Genomic DNA, 20,581 nt, shown 5'->3' on the forward strand with positions numbered 1-20,581 from the left:
ATCACTCTTTTCTCCAGTCATTAATTTAAAAATCTATATTTAAACAGCTTGAAAGTAAGGGATTAATGCTCAACAATGATCCCTGGATGAATGGAACTGTAATAATTGATAGCACTGTGGGAAAGGACACATTCTTTCTCATCACATGGAAAAGTCAGTATCCCGATATTTCTCTCTGGGATCCCAATGGGACATCAATGGGAAGTTTCACAGTGGACCATGTCTCCAAAATGGCCTATCTCAGTATTCCTGGAACTGCAAAGGTAAGCAATCAGCTTTTTTATTTTCACACAAATCTGTTTCATAGCTTAAAATACATTGTAAATATCATAAATATGAGTACCAATACTTGTATCATCTTCAAATTTAAGATAAAATAAAATGTATTTTCTATGCCCGTATGGTTCTGAAAATTGTGGTGGGAGGAAAAGGAGGAAAGAACTTATGTATTAGGAGAAAGGAAGAGAGAAGAAATTAGGTAGACTAAGAATAACTTTGAGGAGGCAATGTAGGGAGTCTGTGAAACTTGGTATGTAAATAGTCACTCCTTATCAGCATTAACAGATCATAGAATCTGTGAACTTTGAGGTCAAAGAATAAAGCCAAGAACAAAGCAAATTTTCAAAACTTATTTTTCCCAGCTGATATTTCACAAAGTTTGGACACCATGCATGAAAATAGCCAGGATGCCAGGTCCTAATTGCCTCAACTCTCATTCTTTTACCTTAAAAAACTTCAAAAAAATCTCAAAACCCTGTTCATTCTGCAACACATTTCTAAGATTTATTTTTGAATTGGATAATAGAAACACAGAAAATAGCTTTATCTTGGATACTTAATATACTTCCATTGAATTTTTAGGTGGGTGTTTGGACATACAGTCTTCACGCCAGAACAAAGCCAGAAATATTAACTATAACAGTTAATTCTCGAGCAGCCAATTCTTCTGTGCCTCCAATCACAGTGAATGCTAAAATGAATAAAGACACAAACAGCTACCCCAGCCCAATGATTGTTTATGCAGAAATTCTACAAGGGTATATGCCCATTCTTGGAGCCAATGTGACTGCATTCATTGAAACAAATAATGGAAAAACAGAAGTTTTAGAACTTTTGGATAATGGTGCAGGTAATTTACAGCGTTTTTTTTTTTTTTTTAGAATAAGCTTATATTTTTGCAATTCAGGATATATTATGGGTCTGATGACAGTGTGAGGGAGTGAAAGACATCAAGAAAATTTATGCAGATTATGGATGAATAGCACGACCATCAGGAAGTGCTATCTAGGTAAAACCTACAGTGATTAGCAAGTGTCTTGCACATAGTTACACTCAATAAATGTTATTTACTGCCATTATTATTTGTCATCTAGACTATCAATGTCTATCACCAGATAGAAAGGTCTCATCCAAGAGGCTGAGGACAGCATCAATAATTCTGAACAAGTGTTTCATAGGGGCACATCATCAAGAAAGTCTGGCCAGAGAGTGAAGCTCAGGAGCCATAGTGGTAGAACCTGGGCCCCCAGCAAAGAAGGGTGCACCAGCAAGAGTAATTCCCAAACTGCAAATATAATCCTGAAAACTGAGTCCCAAGGGCAGACAGAACTGCCACAGGAGAGGAGAGTACACCACAAGGGCATCAGTTACCAGGTCTGACTGGCAGGAAACAAGACAGAGTATTAGCCTTGCTGTCTCCCTGGTCTGTATGGATGAGTGGTGGTGCTTAAAGACCATTTTCATAGACTCTGGGAACTGAATCTTCTTTTGAGAAGTCGGTGAGCAAGGAAAAAAACAATTTGATAGACATCTAAATTATCACAGATTTCTATCAGTATCTTATGCAGTGTAATTAATTCAGTCGATTTATACTCCTATCATCAATAAGAGTTCTCCCTATGAAAAATTTAGAAGGTAAAATTATTCTTTGGTTCACCTCAGTAACTTCACCTGATATGACAGTACAGTAGTCCCTCTCTATATTGTGGTTCACTTATCACGGCCTCACTGTATCGCAGGATTTTTTAAAATATTATATTTAATTACTTATCACGGATTTTTCGCTATATTGCAGGATTTTGCAGTACTGTACAGTAAATACTAAAATAAATGTAAGGTTCCTACTTCCCAGACTTTCACCTAACTTGGGGGGGGGGGTTGGGGGGGGCGTCAAGGACGTTAATACCCGCGATAAGTGAGGGATCATTGTATTTTCCTCAACTACCCTCTAATTCTTCCTTTTCCCCGCCCCTTCCATGCTACATTAAAACCTCCCTGCTTCTTGTCATTTCTCAAGGTTTTACCAGACGGCTACTTAGCAAATTTGGAATGACTTTACCTAAGAATATATTGGTGATTATCAATGACTTGGAGCAGAGGTTTTAAACACCTGGAGGGCTTGTTCTAACACAGAATGCTGAGCCCTTCCCTAGGAAGTCTAAGAAATTTGCATTTCTAATACAATCCAGAGTAATGCAGATGTTGTTGGTCCAAGGCCTCATTTGAAGAACCTCTGTCTTAGAATGTTAAACGCCCTGAGAAATGTGTTTGCAATTTAACAAATAACTTCAATTTCTATAATATCAAAATATGTACTTATGACGCAGTATTCCTGAACTCCCCCAATTGTTTGTTCTAATAATAGATGGGTCTTCCCACTATTAGACCAGGGGTTACTGGATCATAGAGCAAGAGGTGAGGATTGAAAAAAAGAAAAGGAGTAGTTGAAGATTATGTCAAAATAAGTAATTTGTAGGTGATTATAGTGAGAATTAAATCCTATGCTAATATATTTTTTCTTTAGTGGAGATCCTTCTGACTTGAACAGAGGCAACAAACAAACCGTTTGGCTGAGAAATTGTAAGAGTACTATAATAATCTGCATATAAGTTGATACGGTGAAAGTATTTATTATACACACATAGGTATCAATGTGTATACATGTGTAATATTATGTATTATTTTATAATATACATAATATTACACGTGTATTATACATAAAAATATAGAGATCATAATTCAAGGATATCAATTTAACAATATACTGTTTGATAGAGCATAATGGAAATATTCCCCAAGGGTCAATCACAACAGAGGGAGCCCAATCTAAGGAATATGCTTATAAAGTCCATGTGCTTAACTCTGAAAATGCGTAAATTTCTCTTTTTCTTTACAATAATAATTTATTCCTTAATTTCTATAACAAGGTGCTGATACTTTCAAGAATGATGGAGTCTACTCCAGATATTTTACAGCTTATTCAGAAAATGGCAGATACAGCTTAAAAGTCCAGGCTTATGGAGGAGCAAGCAGTGCCACACGAAGTATAAGGCATCCACCAAGCAGAGCCGTATACATACCCGGCTGGGTAGTGGATGGTGAGTAACTCATGATATCTGAAACCGAGTGCTGGCTGAAATAACTGTGAGTTGCTGTGATTAAGGCTTCAAACATTTCACAACTCAAAATATAGCTCTTCTCATTTCTGGAATGAAGTTCTCAGTCATACTGGGGTTTGCCTTCAAATTAACCTGTGCTTCGGTATAACATCTAGCATCTAGTAAGCATTCGATAAATGTCAGCTGTTATTTAATTTAGAGCACCTTACCTATAGCAATAATAATATGCCAGATTTTCAACTAAGGGTGAAGAAAACAGTCTAATATGTTATGTACCTAAGCATAAGCCAATGGCAAAATTTATCCTTCAAATTACATATATTGTAAAACAAACATAAATGGGTAAACATTTATTTTGAATATTTTTATTAAGTAAAAAAAAATGGATTGAGCAAAGTGGTGATAAGAACTAAAAATGCTATCCTTGCTAATTTTCCTTTGTCTTGTGACATTTAGGGGCTTTCTTTTAACAACTGAAATATAACCAGAAGTATTATTCCTTAACACTTGTGACAGGGAGAAAAGGGAGAACCTGGCACAGGTGGTTAGAAGAGAACTGGCAGTAATTAACCCAGGCTTATTCCCAGCTTAAAGATAATTTGAGAAATAAAGAAACTCCTTTTTTTTAAAAAAAAGCATATATTGAATTATATAAAATGATTCCCATTCAGGGAAGCCTGAATTCCTTATCCAATTATATTCTACAACATCCTCATCAGGATGCTAAAGAAAACAAATTCTCCCACCAAATGAATGCTTATAACTTTGTTACCAAACTCAGTAAATATACATACATATATAAAAGGAGAGGATAAGTAGGATGGGGATTCATTTGAAAATACTGGTAGTGTTATGCTCATTATAAACAAGGAAATATTTAATGCAGGGAAAATTGAAGAGAATCCACCAAGACCTAAAATTGATGAGGATACTCAAACAACCTTGGAGAGTTTCACCAGAACAGCATCTGGTGGTGCATTTATAGTTTCAAATGTTCCAGCATTTCCATTGCCTGACCTATATCCACCAAGTCAAATCACAGACCTTGAGGCCACACCTGATGAGGATATGATCGAGCTAACATGGACAGCACCAGGAGACAACTTTGATGTAGGAACAGGTAAGGATGAAGTGTTATGTGGTGTTGATTAAGTGAAAGATGCTCATGTAAAAAGCAAGAGTCAAAGGGTGGGTGGGAGAACAATTTTTAATTGATGACTCGGTCATGCATTAATTTTATAATCTGATATTTTTGAATCAATCAAATATGACACATTTTAACTGGTCCCACTTTCAAACAAAGAAGGTAGCAGTGGCAAAGTTTAAAATGAAAATTCAGCTTACATTGAAAACTTAGTAAGGCTTTGGATATGAATATATGCCAAGTTTATACTTGGCACAACTAAACAATATTTTTGAGGAAAATAGGAATTTAACATGGTATGCTGTAGTTTCTAAACTTCATTTATCTTTTTTTTTCCCTCAGTTCAACAGTATATCATAAGAATAAGTGGAAGTGTCCAGGAACTAAGAGACCATTTTGATGATGCTCTGCAAGTAAACACTGCTAATCTGTTACCAAAGGAGGCCAACTCTAAGGAAACCTTTGCCTTTAAACCAGGAAATATCTCAGAAGGAAATGCAACCCACATATTCATTGCCATTCAAAGTATGGATAACAACAATTTGACATCAAAAGTATCCAACATTGCACAAGTAGCTTTGTTTATTCCCCAGGCAGAGCCTGATGAAAATTCCAGAATTAACTTCTTTCCTTTTGTGTTGTTATTTGTTGGATCTGCAGTAATTGTTAGTATTATTGCAGGTGTCACCATTTGTATCTTGAACAATAAAAAATATTCAAGCAGACCTAGAACGGGGTTTTAGAACACATCAACAACAAAAGTGAAGAATGTTTCTGAAATTTTTAAATTCATCCCATGTGATCATGAATTTTAGGAGTTCTAGAAAAGATACTTTAAGTATAAACATCCAGGGGTATTTGAAAAATTGTAAGTCAATACTAAAGTTTAATCAGCTTATTTACTCATTATTTTACCAGAAAAAGTGGTGAATAAAAATCTTTTTTACATTAATATCAGGTTGTGTATTATTTGGTACAAAAGCTGCCTAGAATAATACTTCAATTTCATAAAAACATTAAAATTGTCTACGTGAATAGTTAAATACAAGTGTAAGAAAGCAAATAAACTCCATCTAAGTAAAAATGAATTTGATTTTAGAAGTTTTAAGTGTGATTTAATGTTATTCTATTCATCCAAAGTTTTCAATTATATACTACTACATACAATATAAATAAGGTCATGTTTACTGCAATTCATTGACATGGAAGATACTAACAAAAAAATCAGTTACTACCTGTCAAACCATAGGCTCTCCTATTTCAGTTAAATATAATCGCATATATTTCAGATTAAAAAAGAAAACTAAAATTTTAAAAATATTTAATTATCACTGAGTCATAGTCTATGAGTCATAACAATAGTATGAATGAAATCAATTAAAGTAGAGAAAGTAGACTGGGAACAGCAGGTTCACAAGGTTGGCTATGACCAGGTCAGCCAGAAACTTTAAAGTCGCAAACAAAATGAAATACAGAGCGTGCAACTATAGGCATACTACAGTGATGAAAGAATGTTCATTCACAGAGTGGGTGGACTTACGGTTCCAAGTTTACAAGCATATGGTTACCTTGTTCATCCAAGTAGTGGTCATCTCACTTTGCCCAGGGAATTTTACCATAATTCAGTTCCCTGCGGAACTTGAGAGGCACAAAGATCAGCATCCATCATTTGCTTCCTTATCTATTATAACCTCAGCAGGAATTATTTAAACATTTGGAAGTAAACCAAAACTAAGCCATAAAAACCAAGTCCGGGAGTCACTTTTAACAACCTTGAAACATAGAACAGATTTTTCGACCTGACATAATCAATTTGGTATGATTAGCAGGGTTGACATAAAGGGCCTTGTGGTTTAAATTGGAAGTAGCAAAGAAGCAAGGGAAGAGGAAATAAGTAGGAGACCCCCAATTACTGGCATGGTTGAGTTACTCTCATAGCAATTTTTGGAAAAGAAACTGTGCAATAGGGCATTTGGACACAGTGCTGTTGAAGCAGAAGGTCTATTTAGCTCCTTTAGTGGGCTGGTACCTACTCAGCCAGTGCTAATGGCTATGGATGTATAGGTGAACATGGAGAAAATGGAGAAAAGGGGTAAGTGTAGGACACCTGGCCTTTTACTGAGGGGAATAAAAGCCTGAAATTCTGTGTTGGCAACAGAAATAATACACAACAGCTAGATTTTCCTTGTGTCCTTCCCACCCACCAACCCCCAACTCTAGCAAAGCTTACCAGCCTGGTTATAATTACCCTCCCAGATGCTATAGTGCAATAGCTATGCTCAGGTCAGTCTCAGTAATGGGTTCCCCTTTCCAGGTCAGGCATTGGTTCAGAATATTTCCAGGACTGCCTCCAGTTGCTAATGGTGAATTAGTAACATTCAGAAAAGCAACTGAATGATTACACTGGGGAATAGAATTTCCGTTGAGTTAGATCTGACACTTGTTTTTGACTAACTTTTAGCATCTAAATCCAAAAATGACCCCAGTTTTTCTCTAGCACATCAACTTTTTAAGGTACAGGATACCTTCCCTTTGTCCCAAAAATCATACAAAATGTACATACAAAGGAAAATAAAGAAAAAATTACCTGAATATACTGTTTATTTAGAGTTATTTTATTCATATAAAGGTGATATATTGTTACCATAAGTCAAATTGTGTACAAGTAGTAAAGTTCTGCTACCAAACATACATATTAAGGTATTTTATCTTTTCAAATGACAGGCTAGGAAATGACAAAATTAGATACTTGAAACAGTATCCTTCAGTTGGCAAAGCTTTACCAAATTACTTCATGAGACCCAGTTTTATGTGCAGAGGTGGGAATATAATGTTCTTTCTGTCAACAAGTGGCTCATGTAGAATATTTGGATACCAGGTCTGAGGTCAGATCTTGGAGGCCAATTCCACTCCACCCAATGCTTCTCACAAGCTCTGCTGTCCTACATGCACAGAAAACAGGGATACTTGCTATATTCGCGTTGCTGACCAAGAAGGAAACAGACCATTTTAAGGTCAACACAGATGATTCAATTGTGCTTGTGATATTGCAACAAATCAATGACTCTCTTTATGTCTTCATATTCTTCACAAAAACAAACTGAATGGCCAATTGGGACTGCACCATACAAATTGCCACTGTGGAGGAGGACATACTTCAAGCTTCACTTTGAGCTATCAATGAACAGTCACCATTCAGTTGTATTCTAGATTGGAATTCCCAATTCCTCCATTAAACCATGTATGTTATGGCAATACACAAAGCCACCATCACTTCAAAAGTACTGCAGGAATGCACTTTCTCTTAATCTAAAGTAGGATACCTTTGCTCCTTTTTCAAGCAAGTTTTTATCATGCAGTCTTGATGCTAGGAGTTCTGAAGCCTTTTTGGGTAGTCCCAAATCTCATGCCAAATCATTCAACTCATGCTGATCAAATCCCTTATGAAATGAGTCATCTTCAATTTCAAAATCTTTGTTGTTGCTGTCACTTAGTTCTTCACCATACTCTTGTTTTTTGAAAGAGGGTAGTTCAATGAAAAGTGGCACTGGTATTTCAGCTGAATGAGGCACTGAGCATATAACTGACAAGGATACTCTATTTTACATTTACTTTTCTTTTTATATCCTGATGTTTTCACTATACAGAATGATCTCTAGGCTCTCGCCAAACCATAGGTATACCAAATGGCAATTTATAACGTGTTCCCTTCGTTCACATCTATGAACTCTCAACACACTGCTTGCACACCTTGTGAGGGGCCCAAGACTTGTCTTGATCACCAAGTTTTACTAAAATATGCAAAATAGGCTTGCCTGACAAATGCACTGATGTTTGTCCTTTGACTGGGAATGGTGAAACTGCCACAGATATAACAACACGAATCAGGGTTGTTTAGGCACTTACGACGAGATATAGCAGAGGCAGACATGATCTGAAGTGATGAGTGCACGGGGCTCCGCCCTCTATAGCGTAGGAGGCGTGACAGCCCCACCCAAGAAGGAAAGGTAAACAAATCTGTCAGGATGGCAGTGATAATGATAGAGATACCAATCACGCAAATGACCAGAAAGCAAATACACGAATTAACAGACAAATAGATAGATAATCTTTCTGAGACTCAGTTCAGAGCTATAGTTACAAGACAGCTTACAGAAATAACAGCGGGACTTAATCAAGACAGGGAAGGAATGAAGGCTAGTCCTGCTGAAATGAATGAAAACACATACGAAACAAGTGATGAGGGAAGGAAAACCAGGGATAAAATCAACAAATAGGAACATAGGGAAGGAACAAACAGTCAACCAGTGCAGAAAGAGGGAAAAAAAGTGAGGAAAATGAGAAGCTCAGAAACCTCTGGGACAACTATAAGAGAGCAAATATCTGAATTATAGGGTTGCCAGACGGTGAAGAAGAACAACTAGAAATTGAAAAATTATGTGAAAAAATAATGAAACACAACTTCCCTAACTTGGGGAAGGAAATAGACTTACAGGTCCAAGAAGCACAGAGAGTTCCAAATAAACTGGACTCAGGGAGAACCACACCAAGACACATTATAATCAAAATGTCAAAAATTAAGGATAAAGAGAGAGTCTTAGAAGTAACGAGAGAATTATGTACAAAGGGATCCCAATTAGACTATCAGCTGACTTCTCAAAGGATACTCTGCAGGCAAGAAGAGACTGACGAGAAATATTCAAAGTAATGAAAAGCAAAAACCTACAGCTATGATTACTCTATCCAGCAAAGCTGTCACTCAGAATAGAAGGGCAGAGAAAGTGCTTCCAGGACAAAGTCAAACTGAAGGAGTTCATCAGATCCAAACCACTGTTATATGAGATGTTAAAGGGACTTGTTTAGAAGAAGGAGGATCAAAACTATGAACATTAAAATGAAAACTGCATCACAAGAACCAACAACAGAAGCTAGGGAACCGAAACAATGGCAAACTAAGTAGGCAACAAGAGTAGGAAACGAATTATAGGTATGGGGAAAATACTAGGGGGAGGTCAGCAGGGATGGGGAAGGGGAAAAGGGAGGGAGATGGTACAGGAATCAAGAAGCATAGTAGGAGGGAGTGGAGTAGATAGGAAGATGTTGAAAAGAACTATATGCACAACCAATGGGTATGGACTAACGGGAGGGGACAACTGGAAGGATGGGGGTCACTGGGTGGAGGGGAGAAGAGGGAAAAGAAATTGGGACAACTGTAACAACATAATCAATAAAACATATTTTTTAAAACGATAAGCTGTACAGAAAAAGCTTGACATGATAGAAGAAAACTAACTGCAGTTTTGAAATCAGCATGCCTATTTAAGCCTAAAAGAGCTGAAAAATTGAACTCAACAGAAATCATATTAAAATTGTTCCCCTGTGTTATCATTGTTGTAGTCCCTGTTCAAATGAGATTCCATGTTCAAAAATTAATAAGAATTTCAAGATAGCAATAGCAAAGTACTAAACCAAGTACAGGGACCTTCTAAGCAAGGGGTTCTGTACAAATGCATGGATCTCATGCCCACTAAGCCACCCTCTCTCACTGTATCATAGGATTTCTCATTCTTAGGCTATGAGGTGCTTTTCATTTCCAGGGAAGTCCCTCATCACCACTTTCAAGTACTGCAGTCACATGGATGATTCATGGTCATCCTTCAGTTCTCAGAATAGGTGTCACTTCCCTGGGAAGTATTCCTTACCTCCTCAAGTCCCCCTCTGCCTGGATTAAGTTCCTTTCACAATGCTGCTGGTGGAAATGGGGTCACTGGAAAAGCATTTTGGGAGACTCACATGTGGGAAGTTGAGGTTTCATGGTAAGATTCATTGTAGAAGCAAAATCAAAGGACTGCCCATGAGTTCCCAGTATTCCATCTCCATCCATCCCACCATGGAAAAAGTTCAGACTTGTCTTCATCAGTCCCAGAAATAGGGCCCCTCTCTATGTCTCTGTCCTCATCCAAGGAGCTTGTCTGTGCTCCCAGTTACACTCTGGCTGGCTGTATGCCCAGGCCCATGGGCACCAGGTGCCTGTTAGGGCCACATGGCTACTATGGAGAGAAAACACACAAGCAAAAGGGACGAGCTTTGAGAGCACATGTAAGAGAGAGAGAGAGAGAAGAGAGCTTTGTTAAGCTTGGGTTGTATTATCTCAGGCTTGGGAAGAACCATGTACCATGTCAAGCTAACCAACTTCCCAATCTTTCATGGGCTTATGATGTGCCCACTGCCTAACCAATCTATTTCCTGGATCTTCCATGATCTATGCCCCTTATCCAATCTGATCCTTTTCCAAGACTAGGCTGACAGGCTTCTGCACATGCCTCAAAGTAAAAGTACCTCTCCCTGCACCATCTTGGCTTATACAGAGCATGCACCCAGCAGAGGAATGTCCCCTGCTGTTTTTATTCCTTCTGGGAATGATCTTTTCTGCCTGTCTTGGGTGATTAGATTCGAAGGATGGAGGATGCCCTGTGTGAAGCTGTAACTTTCTAATGAAGCAAGCTTATTATCCAACTCAGCTCCCAAGTTTATTATGCTTAATAATGTCTGATTCCCTATGCTCCCTTCCTTTATTCATATCTAGTTATGTGTACTAACAATATATCACCTCATTCTTATCTCTAGGGAAATACAGCCCTCTGCATTTTAATTGACAATTTACTTCTACTTATCTTCTTTCAGATTGTGAACTACTTGAGGGTAGTAGATAATGTCTTACCATCATATTCTTACAGAAACTGGAGAGTCCAAGAATTCCCGGAATTTGTCGCTGGGGGATGGGGAGAGGGAAGCAGCTTTAAGAATGCCTCCGCATGCCTGAGGCTGATGGCAGGTGTCTTTCATTATGTAAATTGCTTTAATGCATCCAAAGCCTCAGGTGGATGGGAGGAGTCTTGAACCAGGTGATGGTATGGAAAGCACACAGAGCCTACCTGGGTTCTGTGAATGGTCAGAACTATTGGCAACATCCACTGCGTCAGAGGACGCAGTCAGGGTTATATAGGCAGCTGCGAACACTTTAGGGGGGGGCATGTTCTGGGGCTGTCTCCCTCGCTGGTGAGTGTTCGCAGAGGTGCTCTGGAGAAGGAGAGGAGATCCATGTGGCTTACAGAAAGAAAACAGTTCGCAAGGAGGCTGAGAATCCAGGTGGTCCTGCATTGAGAGCTGGAGGGCACCACAGCACAGAAAGGACCTCGCCAATCAGATTGAGTGATTGGCAGCTGCTGGTAAAGCTGAACTGTGCCTAGGAAGTAGGGAAACGGTGTTTCTGACCCCCCCCCCCCAAAAAACTGGTTAGGTTTGGTAGAGGGGAGGCAAGGATATGTGTAACTGTTAAATAAACAATTTTTCTTTTCACTCAAATATAATGTTCAGAGTTGTAATTTTGGCGGTGGGCAATCGGACCCCTAACTAAAGAGCCCGTGGGTTTGTTTTCAACTGGAGTAGCCCAGGGGTTCTGTAACAATATCACCAATGCCTATCTATCACATTGCTCAATAAATATTTGTTAAATGAAAGCGTGAAATCTGTCTTCTCCAGAGTATTGGTTGTAAGGAATAAATCCAAGAACTAACAAAAGGACCCCCCAAAAGTACCAGTAAAAACCTTACTTTATGAGTTTAAATCACAGGAATATAATATTATACCTCTAGACATGAATGCTGAGCCATCCCATCTAATGAGGGTAAAGTATCTTGAACTATATCCTCATTTTTATTACAATAACAAACTTTGGCTTTCTTAAGCATAAGACCTGGGTTCTGGGAATTCAGTTCTAATTTCTGCAAGCCCCCAATAAAAATCTGCTGTCCCCAGTAACTGCTGATGCCAATAACTGCCTATGCCCTGGGGTTATCCTGTTTAACAAGGTTTTAGCAACTTCCCTGTTCTCAGAGCCTTCTTCCCTATCACTAGCCCCACCTGGGCTTTTGAGAGTCTCACCAGCTCCCCCACCCTTAAAAAATCCTATTTTGCTGCTACGTGGGGCTCACTCCCCTTTGGTCTCAGACCACCTGTTTGCAGCTGGCCAAATAAATCATAAACTCATTGCCCATTCTCCTGCCATTTCTCTTCTCACTCTGCTGAACCTACCAGGCTTACCATGTCCTCTTAATTAAAGACCCAATTAGCCTTCAGCCTCTACTTAGGTTGATTCAAATTTTATATGCATTTACTTCTACCTATCCCATTTTATATGAGTTTTATAAGAATTTACTTCTCCAATCCCATTTTCTTTTATGACCCTGTTTACACCTACGCAAGCTTTAATTTTGTCCTTCAAATCAGTTTCAAAGATATCAAGGCATGACTCATTCAAAAGCAGCTAAAAACTTATTTCACACTTGAGAAACGCAGCCCATCCTACCCTAATGTATCAGCCTGTCACCCTTCCTGCACTCCTACATAAACAGCAACACTGATCCATTCAGTTGCCTGCATTCAAAGCCAGAGTCATTCTTTAACTTGAAATTTGTTTCCCCGACCTGATTTTCATGGCTGACTCCCTTTCAGATCCGTTTAAATATCACTTCAGCTATCTCTGTCAACCAAGTCTTAAGGAGCAACTCAGTCACCACAATTTCTTTGTTTACCGAATTCTCTTTTAGCTTTTAACACTACTTGATATATTTTAATTTTTAATGGAATGTTAAGAATGCTTGTTGCTTATCTTCCCTGCTGAATATAAGTTCTGTGACAGCAGCCATCTGCTGGTTTTGCTCACTTTATGAACTAAAACTGGTCCTGGTACATAGTAAATTCTCAGTTATTAACTGTTGAATGAATGAAGAGATAAGGGAAGAATAAACTGGTTACTTTATGTTCTCTAATATGAGAACATAAAATCAGGCCAAGAAGAGTAATTTAAAGACTTTACATTACATAACTTCTTATTTATATCTTTTCCTACTTCCCCTCTAGAACTTAGCTCATGCAAACCTTGACTTCCATCATTTACTAGATGAAGTTTTCACAAACACATTCATGTAATCAGGACCACTATCAAGAAAAGCACATTATCAGCCTCCTAGATGTCCCCTTTCTGCTCTTTCAGTCACTATCTCCCCAAAAGATAAACATTATATTGACTTCCTTTAGAACAGATTGTTTTCAGCTATTTATGTACTCTATATAAATACAATCATATACTACATTTTTTTTTTTCTTACACAAGGACAATTTTAATCCTGCATTTTCCTGCAGTAACATTAACTGCTAGCTATATATGGATTGAAATTGCATTTGCCAAGAACTGTGAACATTAAGAATGTTTAAATGAAGTCACACATGTTCATACAGGCACACAGACATCTTCCAGCACCAAGAGAATCCATACATAACACATACCAAATGGTCTTGATGGATAAATTTGCTTCATCAGATAATAATCATGTTTAGTAAAATTCACAGTTAATGCAAAATTTTCTTTAATTTACATCTTTACTACACATTCTAAGAATTTAATTATTTAAAAAAACATTCATTCAAGATTGTAATTTGCATGGCAATAAACAATAGTGTTACAGAAACAGGGGAGTCCAAAAATCCCCAGAGTTTGCTGCTGGGGGATGGGGAGAAGTAAGCAGCTTTTCAAATGCTTCCACATGCCTGAGGCTGGTGGCTACTGTCTTTCTTATGCAAATGGCTTTAATGCATCCAAAGCCTCAGGCAGATGGGAGGAGTCTTGAACCAGGGGACGGTATGGAAAAAGCACACAGAGCCTACATAAGGTTCTGTGAATGGTCAGAACTGTTTGCAACGCCCACTGCGTCAGATGACACAGTCAGGGATATATAAGCAGCTGCAGACATTTTAGCTCAGACTCTCGCTCTCTGACTCGGGCTCTCACTCGCGCTCTGGCTCTGGCACTCTGACTCTCTCTCTGGCATGCTCGCGCGCTCGCTCTCGCTCTCTCGCTCTCTCGTGTGCTCCCTCCACGTGGCTTGGTGAAGGGGCCTTCTCCATGTGGCTTGGAGAAGGGGTCTCCAGGCTGCTTTAAGAGGCTCTCGCCGTGCGGTTTTGAGAAGGAGAGGAGATCCGCGCGGTTTGCAGGAAGAAGGCAGTTTGCAAGGAGGCTGAGAATCCAGGCGGTCCTGCATTGAGAGCTGGAGGGCACCACAGCACAGAAAGGACCTCCCCAATCAGATTGAATGATTGGCAGCTGCTGGTAAAGCTGAACTGTGTTTGGAAAGTAGGGAAACAGTTTCTCTGACTTTCCTAAAACTAGCCTGGTTTGGAAGGGGGGGAGGCAAGGATATGTGTTTGTGGGTATTTTAAAGAGCATAAGACTTAACAACAGAAATCCGCAAATAACTAAATCTATATAACTGTTAAATAAACAATTCTTTTTCTTTTCACCAAACTCTGGTATTGAGAGTTAAAATTTTGGCGGCGGGCAATCGGGCCCCTAACTAAAGAGCCCGTGGGTTTGTTTTCGACTGGAGCAGCCCAGGGGTTCTGTAACAATTTGGCGACCCAGATGGGACATTAATAATTGCCCGTGGCAGGTCGACCCCCTTGGGAGACACCTTCTGAGGGCGCCGACCGCCTAAGCACGCCAGTGTGGTGAAAAGAAAATAGAACTGAGAAGGGATTAGAGAAGTAAGATTGTTTGCTAAAACTTATTTCTGTGTATTTCTAAAATAATGGCATCGTGGATACTAGATTTGTTTGTCCGATTAGGAGAATTCCTGGACGTAAAAGAATTATGGATGACGGAGTGGTATATATGTTTTCTAGTCCTTGGGATTGTTTTGGTTATAGCCATTAGCATGTATGTCTGGGTTAATAAGAGCAGTTCTGGGCAAGTCCCTGATGGCAGCCCGCTGGGAAGAATTTTGGAAAATTGGGATAAATACTGTTGTTATCCTATGACTAGAAAAATATTAATTTATTATTGTAACACTGTTTGGCCTGAGTATGTTCTGGGTGGTAAGAAAAGGTGGCCTGTGAATGGTTCTCTGAATTACCATGTGATTAATCAATTAAAGGGGTACTGTCTGCAATCGGGAAATTGGGAAGATGTTTATTATCTAAATGCATTTGTAGAGTTGCATAATAAGACCTTAGCAGAAATGGAGGCCCGAATAATGGTGCAGAGGAAAAAGGAGGTCTCAAAACCTTTTCCTGAGAGTCAAACGCCGGAAGAAAGGGAGAATGAGCAAGTAGCCCTCTTTAATTCTCTAAATCCGGGAGACAAACGCCCTAATTTGGCGCCAAGCCAGGCACAGGTGGGAGCAGTTCAGGAGGCCATAGCTTCCGCAGCAGTGGCTCCACCTCCTCTGCAGGTGGCCCAGGCTTCCGAGGTGGCGGTTCCTGTGGCGCAGCGCCCTCTGCAGGCGGCCGCAGCTCCTGCAATGCCAGTGGCGATGGCACAGCACCCTCTGCAGGTGGAGGCTGCTTCCACCATACCACCTCCAGAGATGGAAGTGGCTTCTGCGGTGCCCACCCTTTTGCAAACTCAAGGGACTTCTCTCGCGCCACCCTTTTTGGAGCCGGCCTCTGATGTGACTGCAAAGTCAATGACTCCACCCTTACAGGAGGAGGAGTGGGTCTCCCCCGCCAGAACCTGCCAAGGAACTCAGTATAGTCAGGGGGCCTGCCAATTCGGAGCAAGCCAATTCCCTCTACGGCAGTACCCAATCGTCGTCGTCATCGTCGTCGTCGGCAGCCGTCCGTCTCAAGAGACGATGGCGTAGCTTCTTGAGAGTCTATCTGCACCGCCGAGAATGGCTGTGCAGTCCGACTAGGGAGTGACAATCCCTGCCGCACTTGTTACAAGTAAAGGCAGATGGCTGTTGTTGCTGCTGTTGACGCTGCTTCCGCCTTGATCTTTTCTGGACCGCCTCCTCGTTGCGCGCAGCCTCTGCGTGTGACGTACCTTGCCTGACCGCGAACCTCCAGGCTAGGCGGTCGTCTGCTTGAACTTCCCATGTGTTGAGATTGATGGAGCATTGTGTCATGTCCTTTTTGCAGATGTCTTTGAACCGCAGTTTTGGGCGCCCTGTCATCCTCTTGCCTTCTGCTAGCTCGCCGTAGAGGAGGTCTTTGGGAATACGGCCTGCATCCATTCTTTTGACATGGCCGAGCCACCTGAGGCGTCTCTCACTAAGAACTGCATGCAAACTGCTCATGTTGGCTCGCTTCAGCACCTCGGTGTTGGGGACCTTATCCTGCCAGGCGACATGCAGGACGCGTCGCAGGCACCTCATGTGGAAGCTGTTGAGTTTCCTTTCGTGCCTTGCGTAGATGGTCCACGTCTCGCTGCCATAGAGGAGAGTGCTGAGTACGCAGGCTTGGTAGATGCGCAGTCTGGTTTTCTCAGTGAGGCTGGAATTGTTCCACGCTCGCGGGTTCAGTTTGGCCATAACTGTGGCTGCCCTGGCGATTCTCCGGTTGACCTCCAAGTCAACTGACAGAGAGCTCGAGATGGTGGACCCGAGGTAAGTGAAGTCGTTGACAACCTCCAGGGTGTATCCGTCGATGGTGATGCATGGGGGAGTCCCCGTGCCTTGAGCCGTAACGTTCGTCTTCGTCAGGCTGATGGCTAGTCCGAACTCCTTGCATGCGTGGGAAAGGCAAGTGAGCAGCTGCTGGAGTCCCTCTTCGGAGTGTGATGTCAAGGCTGCGTCGTCGGCGAAGAGCATCTCACGGATGAGCACCTCTTTGACTTTGGTCTTGGCTCGTAGACGGGCCAGGTTGTAGAGCTTGCCATCGGATCTGGTGTGAATGAAGACACCCTCGCTGCAGTCCTTAAAGGCGTATTGGAGGAGCATGGAGAAGAAGATTCCGAACAGCATAGGCGCGAGGACGCAGCCCTGCTTTACTCCGCTGCTGACTGGGAAGGCCTCAGAGGTTGCGCCGTTGTAGGACACCGTGCTGTGCATGTTGCCGTGAAAGGACATGACCACAGCAAGCAGATGTGGTGGACAGCCAATCTTCCGTAGCAAGCTGAAGAGTCCGCTTCGACTGACCAGATCAAACGCCTTCGTGAGGTCGATAAAGGCGAGGTAGAGTGGTTTATGCTGCTCGTGACACTTCTCCTGCAGCTGGCGTAGGGAGAAGATCATGTCCACTGTTGATCGGCCAGCTCTGAAGCCACACTGGGACTCTGGGTAGACGCGGGAAGCAAGGGTCTGCAGGCGGGCAAGAGCGACCCGGGCGAATACTTTGCCGACGACGCTGAGGAGAGAGATGCCCCGGTAGTTGTTGCAATCGCTGCGGTCTCCTTTGTTCTTGTACATGGTGATAATGTTGGCGTCTCTCATATCCTGGGGGATGTAACCCTCCTTCCAGCAGAGACAGAGTAGACGGTGGAGCGGCTGTAGCAGGACTGGTTTCCCGCTCTTTAGGATTTCTGGAGGGATTCCGTCGCTTCCTGGTGCTTTCCCGCAAGCAAGGCGGTCGATGGCTTTGCCGAGCTCTGCCGCAGTAGGTGGGGTGTCTAGCTCCTCCATGACTGGTAGGTCTGGGATGGCTTTAAGAGCAGTGTCTGTTACGGTGTTCTTTGTTGCGTACAGCTCGAGGTAGTGCTCGGTCCACCGCCGCATTTGCTGTTCCTGGTCAGTGATGACCTCACCTGTCTTGGACTTAAGGGGGGCGATCTTGGAGGGGATTGGGCCTGTTGCCTTCTTGATACCCTCATACATTCCTCGTGCGTTGCCTATATCGGCGGCTTCCTGAATGCTTCTGCACAGGTTTAGCCAATAGGTGTTGGCACAGTGGCGGGCGGTCTTCTGGACTTTGTTCCTGGCAGCCCGTAGAGCTTGAAGTGTACTGGGAGTGGGCGTGACCTTGTAAGCCAGTAGGGCCTTCCTCTTAGCCTCGATCACGGGTTCCATTTCTTCCCAGTGAGCCTCGTACCAGTCAGCGTTCTTCCGCTCTTTCTTCCCGTAAGCAATAATGGCGGAGTTGTATATGGCGTCGCGGAGACGTGGCCAATTGGATTCGATAATGTCATCTGCCGCCACTCCCTCGCCGAGTGCATCTTCCATCTTGTTGATGAATTGCTGGGTCTTAACTGGGTTGCTGGCACAACTGGTGTTGATGCGTGGGCGACCCTTCATCTTGGAGTGGTGCAACCTCTTCGGCATTATGCGCACCTTGCTTACCACGAGGGCATGGTCCGTGTCGCAGTCTGCACTGTGGTAGCTGCGGGTGAGGAGGGTGCTGCCAATATCCGTTCTTCTGGTGATGACGAGGTCAAGCTGGTGCCAGTGGCGGGAGCGGGGGTGCCTCCATGACACCTGGTGGATCTCTTTGCACTTGAAGAATGTGTTTGTCACGCACAGGCCATGGTGACACGAAAGCTCAAGCAGTCGCTGACCATTCTCATTGATCTTTCCTCTCCCAAAGTTTCCGAGGCAGGTGGGCCAGGCCATGTGGTCTGCTCCTACTCTTGCGTTGAAGTCTCCGAGGAGATAAAGAGCGTTACTTCTGGGGATCTTGGATAACGCATCGTCCAGTGCATGGTAGAACTGTTCTTTCTCTTCGGTGGTGGCGCAGAGGGTTGGGGCGTACGCGCTAAGAATACTGACTGGGCCGAAAGCTGTTGACAATCGGAGGGTAAGTAATCTCTCTGTGCCTCCTGTGGGTGGCTCTATGGAGTTAACAAGCGTGTTCTTCACAGCAAACCCAACACCGTGCTGTCTTGGTTGGTCCGGAGACTTCCCTTGCCAGTAGAAGGTGTAGTTGGTTTCTCTGATAGTTCCGTTGTCGGCCAACCGGGTCTCCTGTAGAGCCGCAATGTCGATGTTTAGTCGTGCCAGTTCCCTGTCGATGATGGCGGTTTTCCTGGCACCATTGATCCACGGAAGGTCTGCAGTAAGTCCGGGACACATGGTCCTGATGTTCCAGCTAGCGAGGCGAAGAGCTGGAGGCTTCTTTCTTGTTGTTTGCTTGGAATTGCCTGATGCGAGTGTTTTGTGGCCCACTTTTCGAGAGACGCCTCTCTGATCCCCACGCACCCAGTGGGGCAGGCGAGCCATGGCGAGACGGCACCTAATTGGCTGGGGGCTGCCCAGCTTGAGGCGGGCGGTAGCTGTCCAGTGAGGTGCGATGACCTCTCCCACCGTCAGAGGAGACCCCTGGCGCTCGTTTCCTTCGCCAATCGGATGAGCTTATAACCGGTATCTGTCTCCTCCCGTGTTGAGTCGACATCTTGCGATGACGCTGGAGTGTCCTCTCCAGTGAAGCTACAAAGCCTGGGCAGGGTGATATGGAGGGCCAGCTGTTGCCCATGCAGCAGACCCCCCCTCTCTTCGCAGCGGAAGGATCCAAGGGGAAAGACAGAGTCAATACAGCTTGGCTTCAGGTGCGCCGCAGGAGTTGCCGGTGTTGACTATAACGTCAAACCGCTTTAGGGACTCCGGCTCTGGATTTTCTGTCGGGGTTTACTCCCTTAGCCTTTCCCCTGAGGAGGTATGCCGCAAGGCAGCGGAGGTTTGGAGTCAGAGTTTCCCTTCTCCTTAGCCTTTCCCCTGAAGAGGTATGCCGCAAGGCAGCGGAGGTTTGAAGTCCACCAGCTCACACTAGTCAGAATGGCCTGGGCTGCTCAGACTCCCTCCTTACATGGGATGTAAGTGCTTAGAAAAAGTTATGAGGAGAGCTGAAAGAGCAGAAACAATACCTAGAACTCTGTAGAACTGATCTTCTTTGGGAGCTTTACTGTCTGAGCCGTGACTGGAACTACTGAGTTCAGACTCACTCCCTCTGGGCTCCAGCACCGGGGCAGCAGCTTCAAGGGCACCAGTGGCATACCAGCAGTACCCAATAGGTGGAATAAATCAGCAAGGCCAGCCCTCTGGCTACTATTGGGCCCATACTCCGTTTTCCACTTCAGATTTGCTAAATTGGAAAAATTCTAACCCCTCATATAGGGAAGATCCTCAGAAAATGGCAGAGCTTGTTGCCTCCATTTTCGCCACTCATAACCCGAACTGGGCAGATGTACAGGCTCTCCTAAATAGTCTTCTAACTGGGGATGAGAGGCAACTGGTTACAAGTAAGGCTAATGAAGAGGCTCAGCGTCTCCATGGAG

General features: G+C 42.8%; 1 protein-coding gene across 1 annotated transcript in view; it reads left to right on the plus strand.

Annotated features, from left to right (window-relative positions):
- CLCA4 (chloride channel accessory 4) overlaps positions 1 to 5,516 on the plus strand; it is a 32,325-nt gene extending 26,809 nt beyond the window's left edge. The window contains exons 10-14 of the mRNA XM_090271715.1: positions 48 to 263; positions 862 to 1,129; positions 3,207 to 3,377; positions 4,285 to 4,518; positions 4,885 to 5,516. Of these exons, the coding sequence (XP_090127841.1) occupies positions 48 to 263; positions 862 to 1,129; positions 3,207 to 3,377; positions 4,285 to 4,518; positions 4,885 to 5,285 (1,290 nt within the window). The 3' untranslated portion in view covers positions 5,286 to 5,516. The remainder of the gene's footprint in view (positions 1 to 47; positions 264 to 861; positions 1,130 to 3,206; positions 3,378 to 4,284; positions 4,519 to 4,884) is intronic.
- The last annotated feature ends 15,065 nt before the right edge of the window (positions 5,517 to 20,581 follow it).

Source organism: Furipterus horrens, unplaced genomic scaffold (genome assembly GCF_987537825.1).
Source record: "Furipterus horrens unplaced genomic scaffold, mFurHor1.1.pri manual_scaffold_3, whole genome shotgun sequence".
NCBI classification, from domain to species: domain Eukaryota; kingdom Metazoa; phylum Chordata; class Mammalia; order Chiroptera; family Furipteridae; genus Furipterus; species Furipterus horrens.